A 26,135-nucleotide genomic window follows, 5' to 3' on the forward strand; every position below is an offset into this window, starting at 1 on the left:
TCAGACAGCAGAATTTCCCCCAAATCCCCACATCATCACCTTATGATTCACTAAGACCACAAACCAGATTATTGAATTATCGAGCAGCCCTGCTTCTACCTGCTGCATCACCATGACCCCGGGAACAGGCCCTGCAGGGTTTTAGTGTTACGCTCCGCTCTGTAACCGGGACAGGATGCCGGCCTGTTTGTCTACACGCTGCAGCGGCTGGCAAATCCCAGAATCCACCAGCCGTGCTCCCCGCCTTACGTTCCTCCTGCTCCCAGCGGTGAGGCGCGCCAGCTGTCCGGTCCGGTGATGTGCGTTCACCGTGGGAATAAAACCAGAACCCAGAGGGAAATAAACACTGAGCTCCTCAGGGGGGACAACTGGTTTATCCAGAGGCCACAGGGGCTGGAAAACCCCAAAACTCACATTTGTGCCGCACAAATAGATGTTAGAGTAGAACAGGACTCTACATGATGGTTGGTTAGAGTAGAATAACTTGGACAGGACAGATAGTGGGGATGTTACAGACCAACAAACGTTACACAACACTGTTACTGTAGATTGTAGCTTGCTGTCACACTTTAAGGGAAGAGGGACGCACAGCTGAATGAGAAATGTGAAGAAAAATATATGAATGTATGCGAAAAGTTCTGTTTTTAATTGGCTAAGGTGATATTTTGCTGGTTTCCTCAGAAACACAAGTGACATAAACACAGAAACAATGATAGTCAGTAGACAGTGAAGGCAGAGCAACACACACACACACACACACACACACACACACAAAATAATACATGACAGGGGAGGGGAAGGAATTATTTTTCTGTTACTTAATTACTTTTGTTACTTTTACTGTTTTTGTTATTTAATAATTTAATTGGTGATTAATCTCTTGGAAAAATTCTTCGTTTACTATTTTTAATTTTAAAAATATATCTGGCTGGTATTACAGTAAAAAAAAGTGGAGCTGGATGATAATACTTCAAATTTACCAAAACCGACACGGACACTCTCTCATCAAAATCCCAAAAGTCGGTCTGTTCAGTAAATCCATTTGTCAAGTGGCAAACTTTGCATAAACGGTTTCATTTGTGTTGCTTCAGTTAAACTGAGAGTCACATGTCAGACAGAATAAGACCGGAGGTAAGGGGGTTTCACCTTCAAAATAAAAGCATACTCTTTATATTTATGACACTAATGAATGTTAGTGAATGTAATATTTCAGCACCAGGGGTTAGAAAAATAAAGAAATTGTCGTTTCATTTATCGTTATCGAGGTAAATGTGACGTTATGTAGTGACGTGACTCTCAGGCCCGTATCTTTTTCTCCCCACATCTCTGGACATCCGCCCGCTCTCCTCACCTGCAGGACGGGGCTGTTGTCGAAGTTGTAGGCGCTGGGCCGGCCCTCCAGGGTGGAGAACGCCACGTTGCCGCCGGTGAGAGGCGAGATGTCGCTGAAGTCGTCGGTGCAGAGCGCCTGCTGCTCGTCTTCGCCGGTGCGGATGAAGCCGCGGCTCGTCTTCTGGTACGTCTTCTCGCAGGAGCCGCTGTAGTACTGGTAGGGCAGCCACGGCCCGTCCTCGCTCATACGCTTGTAGATGGCGAAGCTCTCCGGGCGGCTGGTGTGGAACTTCAGCCGGACGTACGTGATGTCGAAGGCCTTGCCTGGAGGAAGAAGGGAGAAAAATGGGATATTTAGCATAACAGGCGCTGAAAGGAGGAATTAAGTAATCTATCTTTATCGACAACTTATCTCCTCCTGCAAGAGTCTCTGGCTTTGCTCCAAAACAAAGTACACAACCTGAAAGTGAGTTTTAAAGCCCTTCGACCCCTGCAGGTGCTGGAATATTATGGTCTGTTTGTGCTATGGCTTCAAAAAGGAGAACAACACACACTGCTTCCAACACTCACACATTCACCGCTCCCATTTATTGAATGTTACCATATTTATTCAACTATATCAGACACCTGATGAAGACCAGGGGTCAAAACGTACGATAGTTGAACATGTGGGAACACTTTGAGCTGCTACACTCCAGAACCTGCTAAAAAACACATTGGGATGGGACATCTCTCTCACACAATCTCTCCTGTTTTTTTTATTTTGTGCTATGGGAAAGTTACTGAAGTAGAGACTCTCACACCATTGGGACGAGTGAACGAGGACCTGGATCTCAGGGTCTTCCTGTGAAATGTCCTGTGATACAAATCCAACCTACTGTCAATCCCTAAATAGATTTTTTTTGACCTGCGTGTTTTATATATAAAACGTTTTTTTCTACCATGGTATAAACTATTTTACATAGAGATAGACTTCTTTCGTCTTTTGTTGTTTTGTTTGGTGTTTTTGTTTTTCTGTTTCCCCTTTTTTTGGGTGGGCATGTCCTCCTGAAAATGTGTTTTGGTATATACAGTATATATTTTGTATATTTGTACATGGATGAATTTGAAGTTATAGGACCCCATGGGGGATTTGCATACTGTAGACTTGGGCTATGTCTTATATATATATACCACTAACCTGAAAAAAATGTTTTGCTTATTAGTAATATCAAAAGGATTTTGAATGTGTACGATTATAGATATTGTATGTTTTGACAGTTGAGGGAATCTTGAATGAGTGAGCTGTTGTGTGGGATCATGGACACTCCTCCAACACAGCTGTGGACTATTACGCAATCATGGGCTGTATGTAAGCACTATGTCACTTTATGATTGATAGGTCCTTGTGACTGAAACGTCGACTCTTTTTAATAAATCAATGCAGAGCTGATAAGTGTGTGCGGGAATTGGCGCGGGGCTTTAACAATAACTGTGTGGTCAAACAAAATCCCCAGAGTCCCACTGCAGTAAATAGAAGTAAGCACTGTATATTATCTACACACTGTGGACCACAAACCCAAGTGTTTTCTATTAGTGAATAACCAAACATCTCAGTTATGGATAATAAAATCCTCACAGCAGATGATGGCGGGACGCTCCCAAACCAGAAAACCACACGGAGAAGCAGCAACGCTAATCAGCTGCAGTTTGTTTTTATTGCGTTCCACAATCCACCCAACGCTTTTTTTCCCAACGTCTTATTTAAACCGTACAGATTCACACTGCGGCACGACTTCTCCTCCACCCGCCCGCCTGTCACACTAGAGGCCCTTCTTCTTCTTCTTCTTCTTCTTCTCCTCCTCCTCTCCTCCTGAACATACTTGGCGTGTCTGAGCAGGCCGGGAGCTGCAGGAGGATGAAGACCAGACCGTATGAGCAGGAACACACACACGGGGGGGGGGGGGGGGGAAATGTTACGGGGGGGAAACGTCACTCGCTGTGTGAAGAAGAAGTGACACCATCTTTCAGCCGGGCGGCGGGGGGTACCGCTGTTTGCTCTAGCAAAGAATTTGCTCTGTAAACAGCTCGGCTAAAAGGGGCCGGGACAGGGGGCCATTGTGTCGAGAGCAAATATAGGTGAAGCCGTGTGGCCGTGTGGCTGATAACACTGATGTGACCAACACAAAAGGAATCGGTATATTACAGGAAACAAAGAGGCAACTGCAAACAAACGGGTTTCCTCCACCCTAGCAGTCCCAATGTGTGTCTTTAAGTGTGTGTGTGTGTGTGTGTGTGTGTGTGTGTGTGTGTGTGTGTGTGTGTGTGTTGCCACGGCCACCATGACAATGAACTTGCTGACTTCTGAGCAAGGTTATTATCGTTAACGAAAACTAACAAAGTAACGAAAACTAGGTGTGAAAAAACATTTTTCGTTAACTGAAATAAAATAAAAACGAGGCTTTACGAAAAAAATGATAACTAAAAAACTAACTAAAAAACTAACAAAACTAACTAAAATAAACTAAAATTATAGAGAAAATGTCTTTAGTTTTCGTCTTTGTCAATTTATTTCACACATAAGCCTAGTATTTTGGGTGGATATGAAATCTATCTTCCAATTTTTTTTTTCTTTTTGAATCTCACCCCTAACAAATACCCCATATTACAAAAAAAGACTAAAACTAACACTGAAACTAATAAAAACTAAACTAAAATAAAGCATTTTCAAAAAATAAAAAACTAAACAAAACTAGCAAACCCGCTTTAAAAAACGAATTAAAACTAAACTGAAATTCAAAACGAAATAAAAAAAAAAACTAATGAAAAACGCAAAACTATAATAACCTTGTTTCTGAGGAACCTGTGTTGACCAGACAAGCTTCGCAGGTCAAGGTTAATTAGAAGCTGTATATATATATATATTTTACTGCAGGGTGTGTGAGATGAATTCAAAACATCACGCTGAGACCGAGGCGTCGTGCTCCATCTTGGATTTGAATCCCGTCCCCCTAAAGAGCGATTCTCTCAGAACGAGAGGATTGGTCTGACAAAACGTGCCGAGAGCCTCAGCTGTACCCGACACTCAGGCTAACATCTGCACTCGCTCAAATCCTCCTTCTCACTCCTTTTCACGGCGTGAAGCGGTTCATGAGCAGGCCGTCTGAAGAGCGGCTCAGGGTCCGGGAACAGACTCTGTCATTGACATCTCATCTGGAAACCCGCCGCCCCCCCACATCCTCACAAACAAGACAAACAGCATCTGTTGGCGCAGCAATCAAGAGGCCGAGCAGAGAGGCAAACAACAAAGAGGGACCGGCCTGGAGGAAGGAGGCGGGGGAGACAAAAGAGGCTTCAATGGTGAACACAGGTGGCTGCTGGGAAGGGGGGGGGGGGGTCCACACGTTAACTCGTTAGAGCTGTGGTTCTCAACGTGGGGTCCGGAGACCACCAGGGGTCCTTGAGGGGGTCCCCAGCAAATTGATGAATTGTTAAACTTCAGCATTATTTCATTTCCAAGAAGTTAACGCAATTAGAGAATGAAGAAGAATGATTTCTCTGATCATAGTTTCTCTGTTATCTCTCTGCCTGCAATACAGAGAGTCATGGAGTTCTGGAAAACTTATCTAACAATAAAAGATTTGGGTTGAAGAGACACAATCTTATCAAATGGGTCTGAATTGGGGGTCCTTGCTATGAAAAAGGTTGAGAATCAGTGCATCAGAAAACATGGAGGGGCTTTGGAAGAAACGTCACTGCTGTCAAACAGAAACTGTACGTGCAGAAACCTTTTCAGCACAGAGGGAAAAGGAGGAAGAAAGCTCATCTTCTCACTGGTGCCAACTTGCTTTTGAATTTAAACGATGGGGTTTTTGAGCGGTTTCAAAAGGCCAAGAGCCAATATTTAGTCCAAGTCAGTGATGTCCGCTCCCTGTGCCATGGACAGGGCCGGTCTTACCATCAGGCAGCCAGAGGGCCCCCAAAAAAGACAAGAATAGAACTATTTTCTACTACTTTCAATCTTCAGTCATGGTCACCCACCCTAATCAGTCAAGCTGTAGTGGGTTATTCCCCTTCTAGTGCGATTTTGCTACTTGTCTACTAGTTTGTTATTATTTCGGTACTTAAGCAAATTTTTCTTGCCACTGCATCAGTAGCTGAGAGAGAAGTAACACCCAAAACAAAAAAACAACAAAAAGTGCCCTTGCATGCACAGTTTTCTCAGCCCCAACTTGATAGTAATATGTAGAAAGGATGGATTAAAGAGGGAGAGGGTTGGGATTCAGGGGGCCCCATGCTTGCCTTTGCCTAGGGCCCCCAAATCACTAAGTCTGCCCCTGGCCATGGAAGATGATTTCTCTGGTTATTTCCTCCCTCTTTGGCTGAAGTTGAAATCAGTGAATTCAGCTGCTGCAGGGACCGGCTGGAATATAAAAACCAGCAGACTCCTCCATGGTTCAGGACTCAGGACTCTGCCGGCTCACGCGTGTCACGGAAACCGATGCGTCAGAGTGAGAAACTCGTAACATTTAGACAACGTTTGGTTCAGAATATTTACTTTGAAAAACAACCAAGACCAAGCAAAAATATCAAGTATCTCCCAACAAGCATGTACAGTGATGTGAAGCAGGGAGGGAAGGCAGGAGAGGAGTCCTTTAACCCAGTGGTTCTCAACGTGGGGTCCGGGGACCACCAGGGGTCCTTGAGGGGGGTTCCAGGGGGTCCCCAGCAAATTTATGACTTGTTTAACCTTCACTATTATTTCATTTAACACAATTAGAGAATGTAGAAGAATGACTGTTATCTCTCTACAATACAGACAGTCATGGGATTCTGGACAAAATCATATCTGACAATACAAATATTCTCAGATTTGGGTCTAAGAGACAAAATCTCATCAAACGGTGGTCCATGGCCCAAATATGGACTAAATTATGGGTCCTCGATATGAAAAAGGTTGAGAATCACCGCTCTGACCGGCCCGAGCGGCGGCGAGCGGCGGCGGCACGTCGGAGATATGAAGTCACCCGCGGGACGGCCCGGCTCTGCTGGCCCGCGGCGCTCTGCAGCATAAAGCCAAGAGGAATTCCGGCTCTTCTTACAGAACAATCGGTGTATTGATGAGCAGAAGAATTTTACAGTCGAGAGCGCAAACAAAGGCCGGGCTGTGGGACTTCTCGTGTCCCCCCATATGATGCAGGCATATGAAACATGGGATTCAAAAAAAAAGAGAAATTCGCTCGACACGAGGAACCATGGAAACTTTCAGTTCAAGTAAAAAAAACAAAAAAAAACACAAAAATTGCTGTTTCATAGTTTTCCCATGACAGCAATGATATGCTAACCGTTAGGAATGTTTAACTTCGGCCTAAACAGTCTGCTCTAGATGCCAAGTCGCCATTAAACCCTCTGAACTCCGATCTGGATCACCACAGATGGAGCTCCAGGATCCACATGCAGGTCAACAAGACAAGGAGGCTTTCAGCCGCTGACAGAGCAACATTTAGGATTCGTTAGTGACGATCAACACGAGACTCAAAGGACACTTCCAGCGTGATCTGAGGCTGGAAAAAAAAGAGGGAATCTGCTGACTGCTACAACAGCTGCTTTCAAAGATACAAAACCACAAAAGTCCACTTATAAAACTCATTTGTGCCAACCTCAATAAAAATTTAAAATAATGTTGCTTGAGGCTGCAGGGGTTGTGCAATAGCTTCATGGTGTTCTTATCACTGGTTGTGTAATATATGCAATATGCGTAATATGTGCAATGTGTAATATGTGGTTGTGATTTGCTACAGTATGTGTTGCTTTGTTATATGTTGTTTTTTTACTATTACTACTATGGAGGCAGTTATATGTGCAGCATTTGAGGACAATAAAGTATATTGAATTGTATTGTAAAAAAAAGAAACTTGGAATAATTCTTGTAGTTTAAGCCAAAAATACCAAAGAACAAGATGGAAAATGTCAGCTTGTGCTTGTCGAACCCTGCCCCTACACAACTGAGAACAAACACTCCCAAACTTTTTTATTTTTTTATTTTTTTTACACTTTTCTAATCAAGTTCTCCCATAAACCCTAAGCTGCTAAGATAATGGTCAATTAACTGGTGGAGGTTTAAGGACCTAAGCCTGCCATTGTAGAGCGCTGACCCTTTGAAACTCCTCCCAGGGGCCCAGCTCCACTTTTAACATGAAAAGACCTTTCCTCTGAATGACAGCCGAGAACTTGGGGAGGGACTCCAGCCACCTGCCCACTCCTCAAGCATGTCACGGTGGGATGGGGGTGGGATGGGGGGGTTGGTGGTGGTGGTGGTGGTGGGGGGGGGGGGTAGGAATGAACCGGCTGGAATGTGTTTCCGCTGGGCAGATCGACGCCGGACGAAGGGAGGGCCGACCACAGAGCCGGAGAGAAAGACTCCACAGAGAAGAAACGAAGGGAGAGAGAGAGAGAGAGAGAGAGAGAGAGAGAGAGAGAGAGAGAGAGAGAGAGAGAGAGAGAGAGAGAGAGAGAGAGAGAGAGAGAGAGAGAGCGAGAGAGAGAGCGAGGTGACACAGGCGCAGACTGTCCATGTCAAGAGAAGGAGGCATGCTGGGAGTTTTTTTCCTGTCCAGATATGGAAGCCCATGCAGAGATAAAAAGACGACCGACTGGCTGGAAATGACTAGATTTCTTGAGGAGATATTCTTGGAGGGAGGGAGGGGGAGGGGGGGGGGGGGCAGGATGGAGATGTGAGAAGGGAACTCCCCATCCGCTCTGCTTTATACATATAAGGAACAGAAATTATCATTATCTACTCATCCTCATGCCAGTAAAAGAGCGGATGAGTGTTTTTTTTGTCTTCATACAGCAGGAGAAGCTTCTGACAAACAGTTGCAGTAAATGGAGTCCAGTCCTATAGGCTTCAAAATGGGGGAAAAATGTCCATAAATGTCCATAAATGTCCATAAATGTCCATAAATGTCTCCGTACAGCTGCAGCATAACGCAAGTCTTCTGACACCATGCGATTGTTCTGTGAGTGGAAAAAAAAAACGGACAAAAATGGACATTTTCTGCCCTTTTTGAAGCCTAAAGGCCTGGGGCCGGATTCACAAAACCCTCTTAAGAAAAAAAATGTTCTCAAGTGACATTTTTTTCTTAACTTTAGTCTGCTATTCTCAAAAACAGTTCTTATATATTTTCTTAACTTTCTTCTTATGTTTCTTCCTAAGAAAAAACTTAGGAATAAATGGTATTCTTGAAATGAAAGTTGTCAAATTTGTTCTTGATTTTTTCCTTAACTTTAAGACGGCCCTTCACCTGTCTTAAAACTCCTACAGTGAAAAGGTAAGCCTCTAATATCATATATTTAAACACATTTTAGACAAGTAGGTTATAGTTCAAAGTCGTCATAGGTTCCTCTACACCTAACATTAAGATGAACATTTATTGTAAAGCTTTATTTGGTGTAGGGCCAGGTAGGCCTCTGTCTCATGTCTGTTGGAAATAAGCTGCAAATTTTACAGTTACCAACAGCAACCAATGTTTCAATCTTTGCTCTAGTTGCTCTAAATAGGTTTTTCCACAATTGTTTTGTAGATGGAAGCACTTTGGGTTCTCTCCTAGCCTTGTCAGCTCCAGGCTGCTCTGCGTCTGACCCTGACCTCTGACCTCGCTGTGGAGGAAGGCAAGAGAAGAAGAGAATTTCCCTACAGGGAGCAATAAAGTTTCAGCAGGATCTCCAAACCCACGGCTGCTAGAGAAGACTGCTTCTCAAACTTACCAGGAAAGATCAACCAGAATTTGGTTGCTGGTAGTTTTCCATCCTGTTTGGAAATTATTTAATATTTGGTTTATGAAAGAGCGGCTCAAGCATTAGTGAGAATTCCCATCTGACTTCACAGTTTAAATCAAAGTCATAACGTTGCCTTTAACATGCCAACGAGCATCATTTAATCTAATTTAGCTGATCTTTGAACTCCTTTTAATCTTTTATGTTTCTTGTCCACGTGTCCAAATGTGCTCTTCTATGGATTCAGTGTTTCTATGTAAAAATTCGGCTCTGTTTCTGTAATCTTCACCGCAAAGCGATGAATTAATGAAGTCGAAGTCAGAGCGTCACACGCCTGTCTGGAGTTTACAGGCTGCAGGTTTTCATGTTCTGCACCATCCAGGTTTCAACACATTTTCCGGTTTACAGTTCCACACAGAGCTTGGTTTTATCGCTCATTACTTTTACAGCTTCTGCTACAGGCTGATAAAAGTGGATTACACACACACACACACACACACACACACACACACACACACACCAGTTTCCCCGCCCGCTGACGAGGAGCAGTGTGTTCCCCTGCCTTAAATCTGTTGCTCCAGTAGAGGAGACTGGACTTTGACAAAGCAGATTCAGACAATATATAAAAAAACGAGTCTCTATTATTTTTGCCAATTTACAATTATTGATAAACGTTTTATTTTCTTCGTTCCGTCATCATAAGTTTCCTCCGACCGGATTTCGGTGTTCCACTTGCTCAGGCTGAAAGGTTTACCGTATTTCCTCTAATATTGGCCCGGGCCTTTATTTACCTCAGCTGCAGAGGGTCCCAGGCCTTTATTGGAAGCAGGCTTATATTAGAGACAGGCCTTTATTTCTAATTCCCTCTGTTTGATAAGTATATTTGCTCATATTTTAGTACGAAGCCTCCTTGTTTTCTGATCTGCTTCTGTTGGGGTTCGTTAGGTAGCCGTTTTTTTGTTACTGCGACACATTACCGATAATTACGGTAATCAACGACGGCACGCTCCAGAGACTTCTGCCAGGCACCAGGAGTTTACCGGGATCCACCTCTGGTTTTAGCTGCATCCGGCCTGTATTTGGGGCCGGCCTTTATTTGTTTGTGTCGACCACGGCCCCGGACATTATCGGAGACCCGGCTTTTAATTGACTACCGGCCACTATTAGAGGAAATACGGTAATAAACATAAAGAAAGAGATTCACTTCAAAACAATTCAGCAGCAGGACTAGTTTTTTATATATTGTCAGAATCTGCTTTGTCGGCGTTCCTTTATGTGCTAGAAGTGATTTTCAGACTGTTCCTCCAGACAATGGCAGTGAATGGAGAGAGAAAAAAAACACAATTCTCCAGTCTGCTCTACCGGAGCAACAGATCACAGAATCACTGATTTTGGGGTTTTATCATGGAGGAAGAGACACGACCCAAGACTCTACCAGAGGAACACAGAGATTTAAAGAGCTGCTAAACCGCCTAAACGGAAACTCATCAGTTTGGGCTTCAGTGGAGAGTTTTAATGTTGCATTATGGTCTAAATGTTTCAAAGGCTTTTCTGCCCGGACAAGAAGAAGAGTCTGTGGTGAAACCCTGACACACTCAGTCAGTCAGCAGAACATGAGCCGGCCTGTATCTTCCAGCCTCGTCCACACGGGACGCCGCAGCATGTTAACCTGCAGTCTGCCCGGCGCTCTCCGGGCCGTCCGGTCATTAGAGCCGTGGCGGAGCAGCGCTGTGTTGTGGCGGCGTGTTCAGACCTGTGAGGACAAACCTCTCCACGCCACAGATATTCAGCCGCCTGCTATGGGAAAACTTTCCCAACAGAACAGAGGGAGACATTCCAGGTCAGCTGGTGGTCTCCTCCGCCAGGTTTCATAAAAGTTGTAGACAGAAGGTTAACAAAAATCACAAGAGGTTAGAAATTGAATCGTTTCTTTCCAAAACGGTGTCCAACATTTGAGAAATTTGAAACCTATTGTGGGAAAAGTGAATGCTGGAATTGAAGTAAAACACACTATAAATCAATTTCTTCGCAGTCTAATCGTTTCAAAACATTATAAATCCATGCTGGGGGAGAAAAACGACTTTCTGACACTCATTTCTCAGTTATTTGGGAAAAACAGATAATTACCTCTAAAAAATGGACCCGTTTCCTCTGCCTTAAAGTTAACGAACACCTTAAATAATATTCAATAATGTGTTTTACTTTCATGCCAGCGATCACTTCATCACAACAGGGCTGCAGGGTGGGAGTTATACCCACACTGAAAATAGCTTGTTTCTGTGATTTATTGTCCAGTTGAAGGTGTTAAATGGGAAGTTATTAGTTTCCTCTCCAAACACAGATCCATTTAACAGGATAAACTCATCTGTTTTCCCAAATACTGAGCTATGAACGTCAGACACTCGCTTTTCTCCTGGATTTAAGCCTTCAAACCTACAGTATAAAGTGAGATTTCTGGCCTGCTCGTCTCATAAAGAGGTTTTTATCCTTGCAGAGGAGCAGATGTCGGCCTTCCCACAGAGAAATGTCAGAACAGAAGTTATGTTTTTTTAACGAGGAAGACGTCCTTGAAAGGAGGACAGATTAGACCGGGGGGAGGAAGACGCTACATCCACCAGGAGTTCAGACGAGGACCCGAGACGAACTAATGAGCCTCTGCTGTCCTTGAGGACGGAGGGGCTGCTGGGTAAAGAGGAGACTTCCCCTCAGCAGCAGGTGCTTCGTAACTGTAAAGCTGCATCGCTCTCACTGGAGACTAAAAACCAAGTCAGAAATCTTGGTGTAGCCATGGACTCTGACCTACAAAGTCTGCCTACTATCACCTTAAAAATATCACAAGAATTCAAGAATTCAAGCAGGACCTTGAAAAACATTTATTTTTAGTCGGCTTGCCTCCTGTAACAGAGTCTTTACAGGTCTCTCTCTCTCTAAAAAAGCTCTTAGACAACTGCAGCTCATCCAGAATGCTGCTGCCAGGTTCAGACCAGGACTGAGAACATGGACCACATCAGTCCAGTGCTGAGATCGCTGCACTGGCTTCCTGTGTGCCAAAGAATTGAGTTTAAAATTATCATCATCATTATTATTATTACAATTATGTCATTTCTTAAGATCTATCTTAAGAACACACTGATCTGTTTCTTCTCTGCTTGATATCTGGAGTGCAGCAGGTCTATCTGTGGGCTGATCTGGATCAGGTCTATCTGTGGGCTGATCTGGATCGGGGCGTGATGCGGCACCTCGCAGCACGGGGAACAGGCTCTCTGCATTCCTCACAGTGTTGACATCCTCCAATTAAGACGGAGCTGGTATGTTTAGCTGCTGGCTGTGTGCTCAGCAGGCTCTCAGCACGTCTTCAGACGGGAGCAGACAGAGGAGCCGATTGGCTGCCGGATAAGACTTCATTTACATCCCGACAACAAACGAAGCGGGCGGCTCGAGGCCGCCGATCGGAGATGAGCGGAATAATTAACAGATTATAACAACAGATTTTATCTGGGAGAGCCGAGCCTCAAACCCCCAAACCTGCCAGTCAGACCGGAGACTGCGGCTCTCGTGTGTCTGAATCTGAATTCTGATTCTCAAAACTCAAAGTTTACAGACGGACTGAAGATTACAGCTTTATTTGGGCTGAATCAAGTGAAATGTTCCTGTTTAGTCTCAAATACTGAAGATACAATAAAAAAGATGAATCATAATCTCTTCTCCTAATGTAAAAGACTTATAATATAAATTCTGTATATATAATTCTGTATACTAGTATGAAGTAGTAGTAGTATAAATCTTATAGTAGCATACCATGTAACTGAGATCCCCCCCACAAGCCCCCACCCCCCTCACCTCCACACACACACACACACACACACACACACACACACACACACACACACACACCTCTTTACTGTCTATCAAAGGCAAGAAAGGCCAAAAAAAAAAAAAAAAATCACAAAAGATGCATTCAGTGTTGCTGACCAAACTAATATAACTGAACTGAAATAACTCTTTTTTCTATTTCTACTGCTAGCTTGCGCTCTGACATGATCGTTCTGCAGTTACAAGAATACTGTAACTGACCTTTGACCTCCTCACTGTTGGCTGCTTGTAACTCCGGTGATCTAAGCCTCAAAGCTTTTCTACAGCTGCGCTCACGTTAAGTCGCTCCGGATAAGAGTGTGAACAAAACGTCTAAAATAAGATCAGATTGCACTTTATTGATCCTCCTCGGGGAAATCGGGGAAATGCGACAGTTAAAGTTGTAATATAAATACGGAAAATGATCCCAGAGGTTTGTTTTTTTCTCCAGTGTTGCTCAACATGTAGTCACTGACAGAAGGACGGACTAGTTAGAGTTTGGCCTGGCTGCTCTGCCTTGCTCCACATTCCTGTAATCCCCTTCCAGCCAGCGGAGCAGAGCCTCGGGGTCGGCCTGAGGGAGTGGGTGGGTGGGTGGGTGGAGGGGGGGGGGGGGGGGGATTACAGTTGTTGTGGGGTGGGATGGGGTAAATGTCCAGGGGGAACGCCCCGGCCCGCAGCACGGTCCAATTAAATTTCCTCCCATGACCTCATCGCATTCTTCACTTGCGAAATGAACAATGACCGCTTTGACTTTTAACGTGTGGGCATGACCGATCCGCGCTCTCTCTCCCTCTCTCTCTCCCTCTCTCTCCCTCTCACTTTTTTTTTTTCTGTTTCATAATTTTCTCCCATCTGCTCGGGGAGAGATGTACAACATCTGCTGAGCGCTTCACTCCCACAGGCAGAAAACACAAACCACAGAGTTCCTGGACAAGCTGGACAGATCGTCCGTTTCACCCCACGCATCTCAGGCTACATTTACATTACAGTCCATTAGCTACTGATGATGAATGAAGGAGCAGGAAAAGTTAAATTCCTACATTGCCAACATTACAAGCAACCAACAGCAAGGAGGTCAAGGGTCAGAGGTCACAGCACACTGACTGACTGAACATATACTCCTGTGAGTCTCAATGACAGAGAAATGCAGAGTGAAGAAATAAAAGCCGTTGAAAAAAAGCTAAAAAGTTGATTTGTTTTGTTTTACATTTCAGTTTTCAAAGGCAACATGTAGATTTGATGCGTTTTGCATATTTACTACACTATCCCAGTAGTAACATTTCAGTGGATGCAATGAAGATTTAACATAAACTCTTTTTTCTTATGAAGCAAACCAACATTAACCTAGAGTGTGGAGATCACCACCTGAACACTGGTGGATTTAGGCTGAGTCTGGTTAGTTAGTCTGCTCTCCATCAGCTGGAGGCCGGGTCTATTATAAACATCCAGCTGGCTGCTGAAACAGTGAAAGTGGATGGAAATAACTGCATCTTTATTTCTTTATTTCTAGATACTGTGCCTCGTACCTACTCTAGGTAATCAAAGGGGTGGGGGGGTGGGGACGTCTTACTTTATTACTGTCACTATTGTCACCATTTTTTATTTTTATGTGATACTACATTGGTGTATATTTTATAACAATGTGGAATATGCCTGCCCAACCCTGGGAACTTTTGTTGAAAATCTCAATAAAAAGATTTTGAAAAGAAAACAGTGAAAGTGGCTGCTGGATTCTGGGATGTACCAGGCAGAGTCACTTTGTCTGATTCTGATTTTATGCTTTATGCTGCTGACATTATGCTGATTTCTTAGCCAAGTCTCCCTGGAGAAACTGATTTTTTGGGGGGGGCATTTTTGCCTTTATTTGACAGTTCAAAGTCAAGAGAGACAGGAAAGACTGGGGAGAGAAAGAAAGAGAGAGAGGACGAGACAAAAGGTCCCGGGCCGGATCTGAACCACAGGACGCCGCGGTTACAAACAGACTCTACCAAAAACAGAGTCTTGGTCTTGGTGGCACCAATGTGGTTAAATAAGAACAAGATGTCTTCCTGTCTTTCTGCCTCTGAGTCTGAACAAAGCACACGCAATCCCAAACCGAGTCTCTTCACACAGCTCCAGCTACACCGTCAAGTCCGGCCTAAACCGAAACCAGACCGCCAACGCCAAACACCTCAGGGTGCCCAGGACGGCACCCTGCGGGACCCCAGGGAGCGCGTTCCTCTCCCAACAGGTGCCGGGGTCAGAGTTCAGCAAGCGAACGCCTCTCCAGAGATAAAAATGCTGAACAAATTGAGAGGTTTTTTAGCAGAGGGTGGGGGAGGGCCGAGCGCCAGGGAGGAATCTGAGGAATGTGCCGGAGTTCAGCCGGCGAGGAGCAGAGAGCTGTCAGCCCGCCGCCAACCCAGCGCTACAACAAACCGCTCTGCCGGGCCCAGGAGGAGAAACCGCTCTGTTCACCTGGGAGGTCAGAGGTCAGGGGGTCAGGGGTCAGGGTCTGGAGCTGCTGGGGACTCGGTGTCTTGCTCACGGACACGTCAGCAGGGTGAGAGTTTGAACCCGGGTCTTCCAGCTAAAGGACGGTTCACCTACAATCGGCTCAGGGTTCCCACACTTATTTTTACAATTAAATTCCAAAACTTGCTCATCATGTTTCCATAACTTCATACAAAATTTCACGACTGTACTGTAACGCAAAGCAACCTTCACAGATACCATCACATTTCAAAATGTGTTTTGTTTGAGACTCACAGCAGCTGCTTTCCAAACTGGAAAGCAAATTTTAAAATTCCAACATTACAAGCAACCAACAGCAAGGAGGTCAAGGGTCAGAGGTCACAGCACACTGACTGACTGAACTTATACTCCTGTGACTCTGAATGATAGAGAAATGAAGAGTGAAGAAATAAAAGCCGTTGAAAAAAAGCTAAAAAGTTGTGTAGATTTGTTTCATAATTTCAGTTTGCAAAGGCAACATGTTTGCATATTTAATACAGTAGCAGTAACATTTTGGTGGATGCAATGAAGATTTAACATAATCTCTTTTTTCTTATGAAGCAAACCAACATTAACCTAGAGTATGGAGATTAGGGCTGAACGATATTGAAAAAATATCTACTTTCATTGAAAAACGTATTAAAATGATTATGGTGTGATTTTTTGCGGGGATCTGTACCAAACAAAGATGTTTTCTGAAGTCTGTAGAGTATGATGTGTAGGCCAGGACATCTCTGCAGCACAAACTTCCATAACTTTCCCAGGATCTTCATGACCATAGCAAGCCAGTCGGATGCTTGTGATGTTGGCAATCTTTGGATTTAAGCTCATTCTACTGCTGTAAGTCAGTCTGGAGAAGAGCTTGAGCAAAATGACTAGAATACAAAGTGTACTAGCTATGATGTAAAATAATGTCAGTTAATGCAGATGTTTTAAACAGCGATTCTGACTGTGGTTTGAGTTCATGAGGCAGAAACCAGAGAAACCAGGCCAACGCTGTCAGCAGTTACACATTAACAATCCTGTAAATGTATAACCTGCTCCTATAGGCTGGAATGCCTGCACTAATAGCCTTGTTTGGTTTTCACACATGAACAGTCTCTTGATATAATTCAGTAGCTACAACAACTATTGGCTTAGCCTGATAGAACAGGAGAAATATGTTATCAGCAGGAAGCCTGGGCGCTGCTCACTGCTGCCTGTGATGTTTGGGATGCAGGAGCTGAAGCGTGTTTTACCGAGCTGGTCTGCAGGAGAACCTCACCTGTACGGCTAAAACGTCAAAGTAAGCCCGGTCTCCCTGGACATCAAACCTGAATAAATCTGAAAAATAAAGCTAAAGTCCACGTGTGTCCAGTGAAGCCGGGACGCCGCTCGTCCTGCTGCTGCTGCTGCTATCACCTTCATCTCTTCTTCTGTTTGATAAACACTGCAGCCGGCGGCTCCGGCTGGAGGAGGGGAGATTAAAATGGAAGCTGGCAGGGTGGTGGTGGAGCGTGGCCGAGGTGAGAATCTGTAGTGTGTGTGTGTGTGTGTGTGTGTGTGTGTGTGTTGGGGGGAGGGGGTTGGAGGAGGGGGCTTGTTCACAGTTAGGGTTGAGAACTGAGCCTCCGGGCCTGAATCGATAAGAAAATACTGGAATTAAGAGGTGATAAGAGCATGCCAGGATCGGCAGGCTTCAGAAAGCTTTGCAGAATTTAAAGTGCGGGGGGGGGGGGTGTTTGGGAGGAGGAGGTGGGGGGGAGGTGGAGGGGCAGGAAGACTGTGTAAAGACTGTGGCTGGAAGGTCCGTCTACTCTAGCAGCCACTTTGGCAGGTAACCAGCCGTCATCTGGAGTCCTGCTCCAGTTTTATCGACCTGTGAGAGTCTGCAGGGTTTCATTCAACCAAACAACCAAATACTACAGCAGCTGATTACCCAGACAGGAGGGCTGACCTGGGAAATCAGCTGCTGTAGAGTTTGGCTGCTTGGTTGGAGTGAAAACCTGCTGACTCAGGTTTGTCCTGGTCGATCATTAAAACCTATTTGGCTGGTAAAATATTAAAAGTGGCTGGTACGTTCCCAAATTCACTGTCACTGTGGCCAGTAGACAAAAAAGTTGGGTCTCCAGCCCTGACTGGGGGGTAGGGAGGGGGGGTGGGGGGTGGAGGACTGAAAAGTTCTCCATGGGATCTCCAATTAAGCAGAACAGAGGAGGACAGAGGAGGGAGGGAGGTAATGATTGTCTTTAATGGCGGAGGGAGGGAGGCCGCTGCCCCGTCGTTACTCATTCAGGACTTTGGGCTGGTTTTCACCGCCTGCTCAGCGGTTTGAAAGAAAACACCCCACAGCCTCTTAGGAAACCTGCAGCTGGATTCACCCACAGCGTCCACCCACAGGGGCCGCAAACCATAGGGTTTACCACACGTCCCCCCTTCTATTAGGAACAACCCGGAGTTGAACCTGAAGCACAGATCTGATGGAAATCATTAATCACTGTGATCATGAAGGAGTAAAGAGAAGAACGGCCGAGCCACAGGAAAAACAAAAAAACGAGATATATACCAGCTCTCTTCCTAATTCATATCATTAAATCAGAAATGTAGGTTCAGTGGGACAGTGACTTGGGATTTACTAATTGTCCTTACAGTTGTGTTGAGGAGGGACAGAGGAGGCTTCACCTGAACTGTATGCTGCAACTGGTTTTACTGTTTTTACTGTCTGTTGTTTACAATCTTCCTATCGACTGTCTTGTCTTGGTAAAGACAGTAGAGCTACTTTACTGACAGTTCTTCATCCGTGTTAATTGGCAATAATTGAATTTTGAGCTGTGTTGGAGCAAGACTTCCATTTTGAGGCTCGGTGACATGAGAAAGTGTAAAGTTTAATTCACAATTACAACCAAAACTGCCCATTAAGAATATAGCAGCCAAAGTAGGGCTGAACATTTAATCGAAATCGCAATATGTCCTACTGCAATTTTCAAATCGCAGGAGGCGCAATATTTGTTAAAGGTGAAATGTGTCAAAATAGCATTTTAAAGTAAATATTGTGGTGCTGCAGAGATGTCCTGGCCTACACATCATATTCTACAGACTTAAGAAAACATCTTTGTTTGGTACAGATCCCCGCAAAAATCACACCGTAATCATTTGAATACGTTTTTCAATGAAAATGAGAATAACGATGTAAAAATGATCATTCCCTCTAATATCGCAAATCATATCGCAATTGCAATATCAGTCAAAATAATCGCAATTAGATATTTTTTCAAAATCGTTCAGCCCTAAGCCAAAGCACTAAAAACAAGCCCAAAGACCCCGGTCTAGCCGGATCAGACAGACCCTCTGCTCGGTCCTCTGTGGCTCAGCTGGAGCTGCTCAGGCCACCAAAGGAGCCTCCAGCTGACCTGGAGGTGTGACGAGTCCAGGAAGTCAGGAACAAACGAAGCCGGCCGCAGCGTTCACATTACCAGAGACAAAAGATCCCAGCAGGAGGCAGGAGGAGCAGTTTGCTCACAGCCCCCCGCCCCCCCCCCACCCCCCCACCCCCCCACCCACACCTCCTCAAGACAAAGATAATCATCGTCCTCCAACCAGAGCCACCAAGAAGCAGGACACTGGTTCCCAATGTGGGGTCCAGGGACCTCCGGGGGCCCTTGAGGGGCTTCCAGGGGTCCCAAACAAAATGAAGAATACTTTGATTTTATTTTTCTTTCACTCTCTACAGGTTAACACCATTTCTTTACTAAATCATAACACAGATCTTCTTAGATGGGGTTCCTGCTAGCAACATCTTATCAGACAGTGGGGTGGAGGAGGTTGGTGGTGAATATTTAAGTATGAACCACTGAGTCTTCTTCTTCTTCTTCTTCTTCTAAACATCGAATATTTATAAAATTCAACATTGAACTCAATCTTTCGCAACGGTATTGAACTAGTATTGGAAGTTGGGGTTACGGTGACATCACCAGCACTGCCACAGGGATAAACCAGCAGCAAAGCCAGAACAGAAGAGGACACACAGGCTGACAAAACCTCATCTGCACATCTTCAGCTTTTTAAAGCCCACATCAGTCAGGCATCTGGACGTCTCGCTCTGCAGCGGAGACGTAAACAATCCCAACAATGAACCTGTTCAGCTGCGGGACAATACTCATGCTGGTACACAGACAGCAGAGCGCCTCAGGACCTCTGCACTGCGCCGCTATCTGCTGCTGCCGTCTGAAACATTAGGTGGGGAATGAAAAAAAAACAACAAAAAAACCCCCCCACTAAACTCCTGATTCTCATGGAGATCTGATCTTCATTGGTTTGGCTGGTTTGGATCGTTTGAAGCTCATGGAAGGCGTGAAGTGATCAAAGATTAAATTAAATTGAGTTTCATTCCAAAGATGAAACCTCCACCACTTGAAACATGGATATCTACTCTGATAAAATTACTACCTTAGTCCCTTTGCTTACAGAACACAGACATTTTAGAGCAGTGGTTCTCAACGTGGGGTCCGGGGACCACCAAGGGTCCTTGAGGGGGTTCCAGGGGGGTCCCCGGCAAATTGATGAATTGTTAAACTTCAGCATTATTTCATTTATAAGAAGTTAACACAATTAGAGAATGTAGAAGAATGACTGTTTTGATCATAGTTTCTCTGTTATCTCTCTACCTACAATACAGACAGTCATGGAGTTCTGGACAAAATCGTATCAAACAATAAAAATATTCTCAGATTTGGGTCCGAGAGACAAAATCTCATCAAATGGGGGTCCGTGGGCTAAATTAGGGGTCCTTGATATGAAAAAGGTTGAGAATCAGTGTTTTAGAGGACGCTGTCTTCTGTTTTTTTCAGGTAACAGTTCGTTTTTTTTTGGAAAACGTAATTATATTGTTTTGGAGTGGGACATCTTGCATCTTATTACATCACACTTTCAACATTTACTTACTGCGGTTTCAGGTTTCGTTTTGCAATGAAAACCTCCAATTAAGCCCCCCCCCCGGTTGTGTGTTTACACTGCAGAGCCTCTCGCAGCCCGGTTTACAGAAGCGGCCGGTGGAGCCGCTCCGGCAAAACAACACGTCAAACCAATTCTCAACATAATTAGATAAAATGTCCAGAGTTTTTCCCTCCCTCTGAAACGCAGAACATCCGGATGTCAAGACACACAGCAGCTGCATAAACAGTTACTGCAGCTCATGTCCGGCCCTCCGCCTCAAATAGCGCTCCACACATGTGAGATGGGGGTGGGGGGGGTGGGGGGGGTTTACTGTAGTATCCCTATCAGTTGGGGAGTGGACATGGAGGATCTCTATGTGGGACGACTGCTACTTCCTCTCTCCGCCCACATCAGCTGTCGATGCGTCAGAGTCGGTCTGAAGCCAAACGCTGCTCAGCTTCACTTGGTAATAAATCAGGTCCAGGTCTCAAACTCTGATCCATCAGTCCGGCACCTGTGTGAACCTGGATGATGTGCGTTGGACTTTTTGAGTGACCAGTCCAGCTTCTGAACCAGGAAAAACCAGTCATCATCTAGAGGTTCTTTTCTACTAAATCCAAGGTTCCTACACATTTTCAATTAAAAAAATTCCATACTTTTTCCCAGACCTTGATTTGTTTTGAAGATTTTGTCTGGTGTTCAATATGATTTATGCAGATAGACATCTTGCCCCTGCTAACTAGGTCATATCACTGTATAGATGAAGATTGTTCTTCACAGAGACAAATATCAGAATATGTGAGATGATTGGCAGGGTTCCTACACGCTTTCCATTTTAAAATTCCATATTTTTCCCAGACCCTATGTTCTTGACCGGATTTGATTTTGGTGGGTATTTGATATAATGCATGCTGACAGCGGCTGGGTAATAAGAGCGTCCCTCTATCTGAACATTATTCTTCACATCAACAAAAACTGTGGACTCAAAGTGGCTCTACAACAACATAAAAGCTAGAATTATGTGTGTATCGGACCTGAACCGCAACATTTTCCATACTTTTCCAGACATTTTTTCAAATTCCCCAAACTATTCAAGACCTGGAAATGATCAAATTCATTTGTAATACTTTTCCAGACTTTCCAGACCTGCGTAGGAACCCTGTAAATCCTCACACTTGGCTGGTAAATAGAGCTGAATTAAATCAAAAAAAGATCCAAATCACAATATGAACTTGAATTTCCAAATCTCAGAGTCTGGGGTTAGTTTCTTCAGAGAGAGTTTGGTCCCAACTGGATTTGTGAACAAGGAGTTTTAGAATCAAAACCTTCATCAGACTCAAACTCAGTCAATCTCCACACTCACATCTAGTTTATTTTTAACAAAATCACTTTTCTTTAAAGTTCGAAAAAAAATGTATGACAAGAAAAACCTGTGATGATATGAATCGCAGGTTAAATCACGGTTGCAATATTCTGTCAAATAATCCTAATTCTTTTTGTCTTCTAGCCCTGGTGGTGAAGCAGTGAGAGCAGCTGGTCTCTGTAACACTCTGTGGCTGCCGGGTGAAAAAGTTTCCTACTCTGATCTCTGAACACTTGAACGCAGCATCACTGCAAATAGGGCTGGGCGATATGGACAAAATCAAATATCACGATATTTTTGACCAAATACCTCGATATCGATATTGCGACAATATTGTTGGGACGACTATGGGTGCTTTAACAAAATATTTACACAATGAGATTTTTGATAAATAATCATCAGTAATGTGGATATAATGACTAAGTGGGTAAAGGCAAATAATAGAACAGCTAGAACAGTCTGGTAAGTTCAGAAAATGACATCACTTTACTGTAATGCAGCCTTTAACACCAGGAAAAGACACTTATGCCATATCACCATATTACCATATCCAAAATCTAAGACGATATCCAGTCTCATATCAGGATAATGACATAATATCGATATACTGCCCAGCCCTGACTGCAAATCACAGCGATTCCACCGGGGTTTGTGACTCTTGTTTTTAACCCAACAATAAGCTGAGGAGAGGAAGTTGGAGGTCTTATCATCCCACATCTCCATCAACTCTGCAATTACCAAACTCAGGTGGAAAAGACGAACAAAGGCTGGCTATCACGTTTCAGGCAGAGTGTATAAATCAGTCTGCGCGTCTGCCGCATTCCCCGTAATTATCTGTTTACCGCTCTTTGCAGAGGCTTTGAAAGCAAGTCGCTCTTCCCCCCCCCCCCCCCCCCCGTCTTCCCCTCGACCACAAGAGGCTCATTCCTCGCCGAGAGCAGGGCTAAAATTACCCTGCATGCATCTGCACGCCTGTGTAATGCGTCTCTCCTCTTTCACAGACTCAACGCCGTCTATAATAATAGAAAGCCCCTCTCCCTCGGGCGTCTAATCGTTTCCTGGGCACGGCAAAATCACCCCCCCACCCCCACCCCCCACCGAGCCGCGGCACACGTCCCGTTAAGTTTCTCTCGCGGGTCGGGGAGCCTTCTCTGCCCCGGACAAATTCACACAGCGGTTTGTTTTTTTTGTTTTTTTTTCTTCTTTCCTGCCGGGGAGGAAGTGTTTGGCCGCCCCGGGTCGCGGTGCGGTGAAAGGAGCCGGAGTCCCAGACGCTTATCTAGAGTCAATACTGGAAGTCATATTGACAACTGAGGCTCTGATACCATGCGGCGTCTAGAAGGTCAGGCCAACATACAGGAGCCTTCTGGACCAGAGCCAAGGCTGGAGGCACTGAGGATTTTTCCAGGATCGACATATATATCACGATATGGCTGATGTACGCAAAATCACATGTTAAATAATCGAGTTGATGTTTACCACACTGAGCTGAATAGGGCTGGGCGATGGACCAAAAATCAGTATCTCGGTATTTTCTACAAAGTGGGCTAAATGTTCAGTTGTAAGTCAAAGCCACATGTGAGATGTCACTTTTATTAAAACAAGACTGTGATCAAAATAAAATGCAAAGACAGGGTTTCCTTCCCTGTTTTAGAACAGTCTGCTAAGTTCAGAAAATGACATCACTTTACTGTAATGCAGCCTTTAAAACCAGGAAAAGACACTTATGCCATATTACGATTACGATATCCAAAATCTAAGACGATATCTAGTCTCATATCACGATATCAATATAATATCGATATATTGCGCAGCCCTAGAACCGAATAGTAATGTTAGGCTGTGATGTCAAACTAAACTTTACATTTTCAAATAATATTCCTTAAAATGTTTCATACCACATTTTGAGTTTTGTAATAAAATGTGTTTGTTATCATGAGTTCAGACGGCTGAATCGTGTGTCATGATTTCCCAAAATCACCATATCATCACCATATGATTCTACTGAAACACAACAGAGCTGCAACGATTAATCGATTAATCGATTAGTTGTCAACTATTAAATTAATCGCCAACTATTTTGATAATCGATTAATCGGTTTGAGTCAAAATTCTCTTGATTCCAGCTTCTTAAATGTGAAAATGTGAATATTTTCTGGTTTCTTTCCTCCTCTATGACAGTAAACTGAATATCTTTGGGTTGTGGACAAAACAAGACATTTGAGGACGTCATCTTGGGCTTTGGGAAACACTGATCCACATTTTTCACCATTTTCTGACATTTTATAGACCAAACTACTAATCGAGAAAATAATCTACAGATTAATCGACAATGAAAATAATCATTAGTTGCCGCCCTAAAACACAATAAACAAGAATATTGAATTACCGCCCAGTCTTACTATCAACTACTGAACATAATGAATCAATATGGTAACTGCAAATATCCTACTTCACTTATTGCAAAAGAGCCATTAATAAACTGCGAGCTTGAGTTTAATAAATTCCTAAAGCTCTCCCTTCAAATCAAGGCTGAACATGTGAGATACATCATGGAGGCATCTTTCCTCTGAGCTTCTCAACGAGATCACTGATGAAAATAAATAAATAAATCCCTGTTTAAAGCAATGAAACCAAGAGCAAAGAGCCGAACCGAACACTAATCCAGTTACTGTCGGCCTGAAAGAGTCACGTTTATCTGTTTAAGCGTACTGTACAAAGACCGCTTCAGACCAGATAACAGAGGAGACGTCTTCCCCCGACAGACAGACCGACACATCACAGGTCTTCAGCCCCCCCCCGTCCCCCCGCCCATCCCCCCCCCCGCCCCCTCCACCCCCTCCTCACAGCAGATGATGTTGACTTCAGCGGTCAGATCGTATCTCAGCCGCTCCTGAATTAGGACTTGTTTAGTCTAAACCTGCAGAGAGGACGAGTCGCTTTGGAAGACAGCGTGGAAGACAGAAACCACCAAAGAACCCAAAGACCAACGCAGAACTGGGTCTGGTCAGTTAATGCTTAATAAGAATTAACTGACCCTTAATTAACAGTCAACTAAAGTGTAATATACTAATGGTGTTCGTGTTAACTAAGGTATTCATTTATACATTATTTAATAGACACTATTAAATAATGTCTAAATTAATACCTTAGTTAACATGAACACCATTAGTAAATGATTACCAGACACATTAGTTAACTGTTAATTAAGGGTTAGTTGATGCTTATTAAGCATTAACTAACCCTTAACTTAGTGACCCTTATTGTGAAGTGTTACCAACTGGGCTGAGTCAAGCAAAATGACAGAATAGTTTAACTTCACAGTGACTTTGTGCATCAGGAGTGTTTCCCTCTTGGGTTTCTCTCTCCACCCAGCTGGTGTCTCCTCACCTCTCAGTACATGCTGTTCTATATTTCTGCACCAAGTCATATTTACCAACAGAAATCTCCTGCTGGGGGGTTCCTGACGGGGTTCCACAATGGAAAGAAGCCTCCGGGCTTTATTGTGTTATCCTGACTTTTTCCTTGTATGTATGCACTCAGTGCCTTGGCAGAGCCGGTGTTTTTAAAATGAAACTGTCAAATAAAATCAATCAATCAATCAATCAATCAATCAATCAATTCCATCGCTCCATGAGTCTTAAATCTTATTAAACGGGATCCCTGGTGGAACGCAGATCTATTTGGGGGTCCAAAGACCCCCCAGATCAGACTGTGACCAGGTTTAACAGTCACACAGGAAAACATGTGGATTAACTAACTAACTTCAAAACTGACGAGACCTGAACTCGGACTGAGCCTCACACGGTTTCTCTTCTACTGAACCAGATCTGACACGTTACATCCTGTCAGGTCCAACAGGTCCGGCGCTAAGGATTATGGGTAATGTAGTCTCACCACATCTAGCTCAAATTAACAGGAACATTGTTCATCTTTCTTATTATCGATCAAATTAAGTCAGTTTAACCGATCAAACCGATCAGTTTTAAGCAAATTTGGGAGAAATCTTGTCAGTAGTTTATAGAATAAAACAAAAATGTTCATTTTACTCAAACACATACCTATAAATAGTAAAACCAGAGAAACTGATAATTTTGCAGTGGTCTCTTAATTGTTTCCAGAGCTGTATTTGTTTTAAGCTTTAGCATGAACTCTCTCTTTTATAGTCTTTATGAAATTATCTAAACCACCAGTCAGCAGTCTGGACTCCTGACTGAATGTTCTTTGTTTCATTCTTTCAGTCTTCTGCTTAAATGCTTGAAATGAGTTTCTTAGACAAATATAAATAGTGAAGTTGATCCTATGTATGAATTTCTTTCCAAAGCCTTTGCCTTTCCATCAAGGCAAAGAATCAAAAATATAAGATAGTTTTGATTTAACACTTTTTTTGGTTGCTGCATAATTCCATTTGTGTTATTTCATAGTT

At 43.9% G+C, this 26,135-nt stretch overlaps 1 protein-coding gene across 1 annotated transcript in view; it reads right to left on the bottom strand.

Annotated features, from left to right (window-relative positions):
* LOC139655501 (laminin subunit gamma-1-like) overlaps positions 1-26,135 on the bottom strand; it is a gene marked incomplete at its 3' end in the record, with an annotated part of 56,236 nt that overhangs the window by 15,182 nt on the left and 14,919 nt on the right. The window contains exon 2 of the mRNA XM_071532935.1: positions 1,352-1,656. Coding sequence (XP_071389036.1) covers positions 1,352-1,656 — 305 coding nt within the window. The remainder of the gene's footprint in view (positions 1-1,351; positions 1,657-26,135) is intronic.

Source organism: Centroberyx affinis, unplaced genomic scaffold (genome assembly GCF_046629955.1).
Source record: "Centroberyx affinis isolate AG114_WGS23_722 - 3 ecotype Tasmania unplaced genomic scaffold, CSIRO-AGI_Caff_v1 ptg002289l_1, whole genome shotgun sequence".
Lineage (NCBI taxonomy): Eukaryota > Metazoa > Chordata > Actinopteri > Beryciformes > Berycidae > Centroberyx > Centroberyx affinis.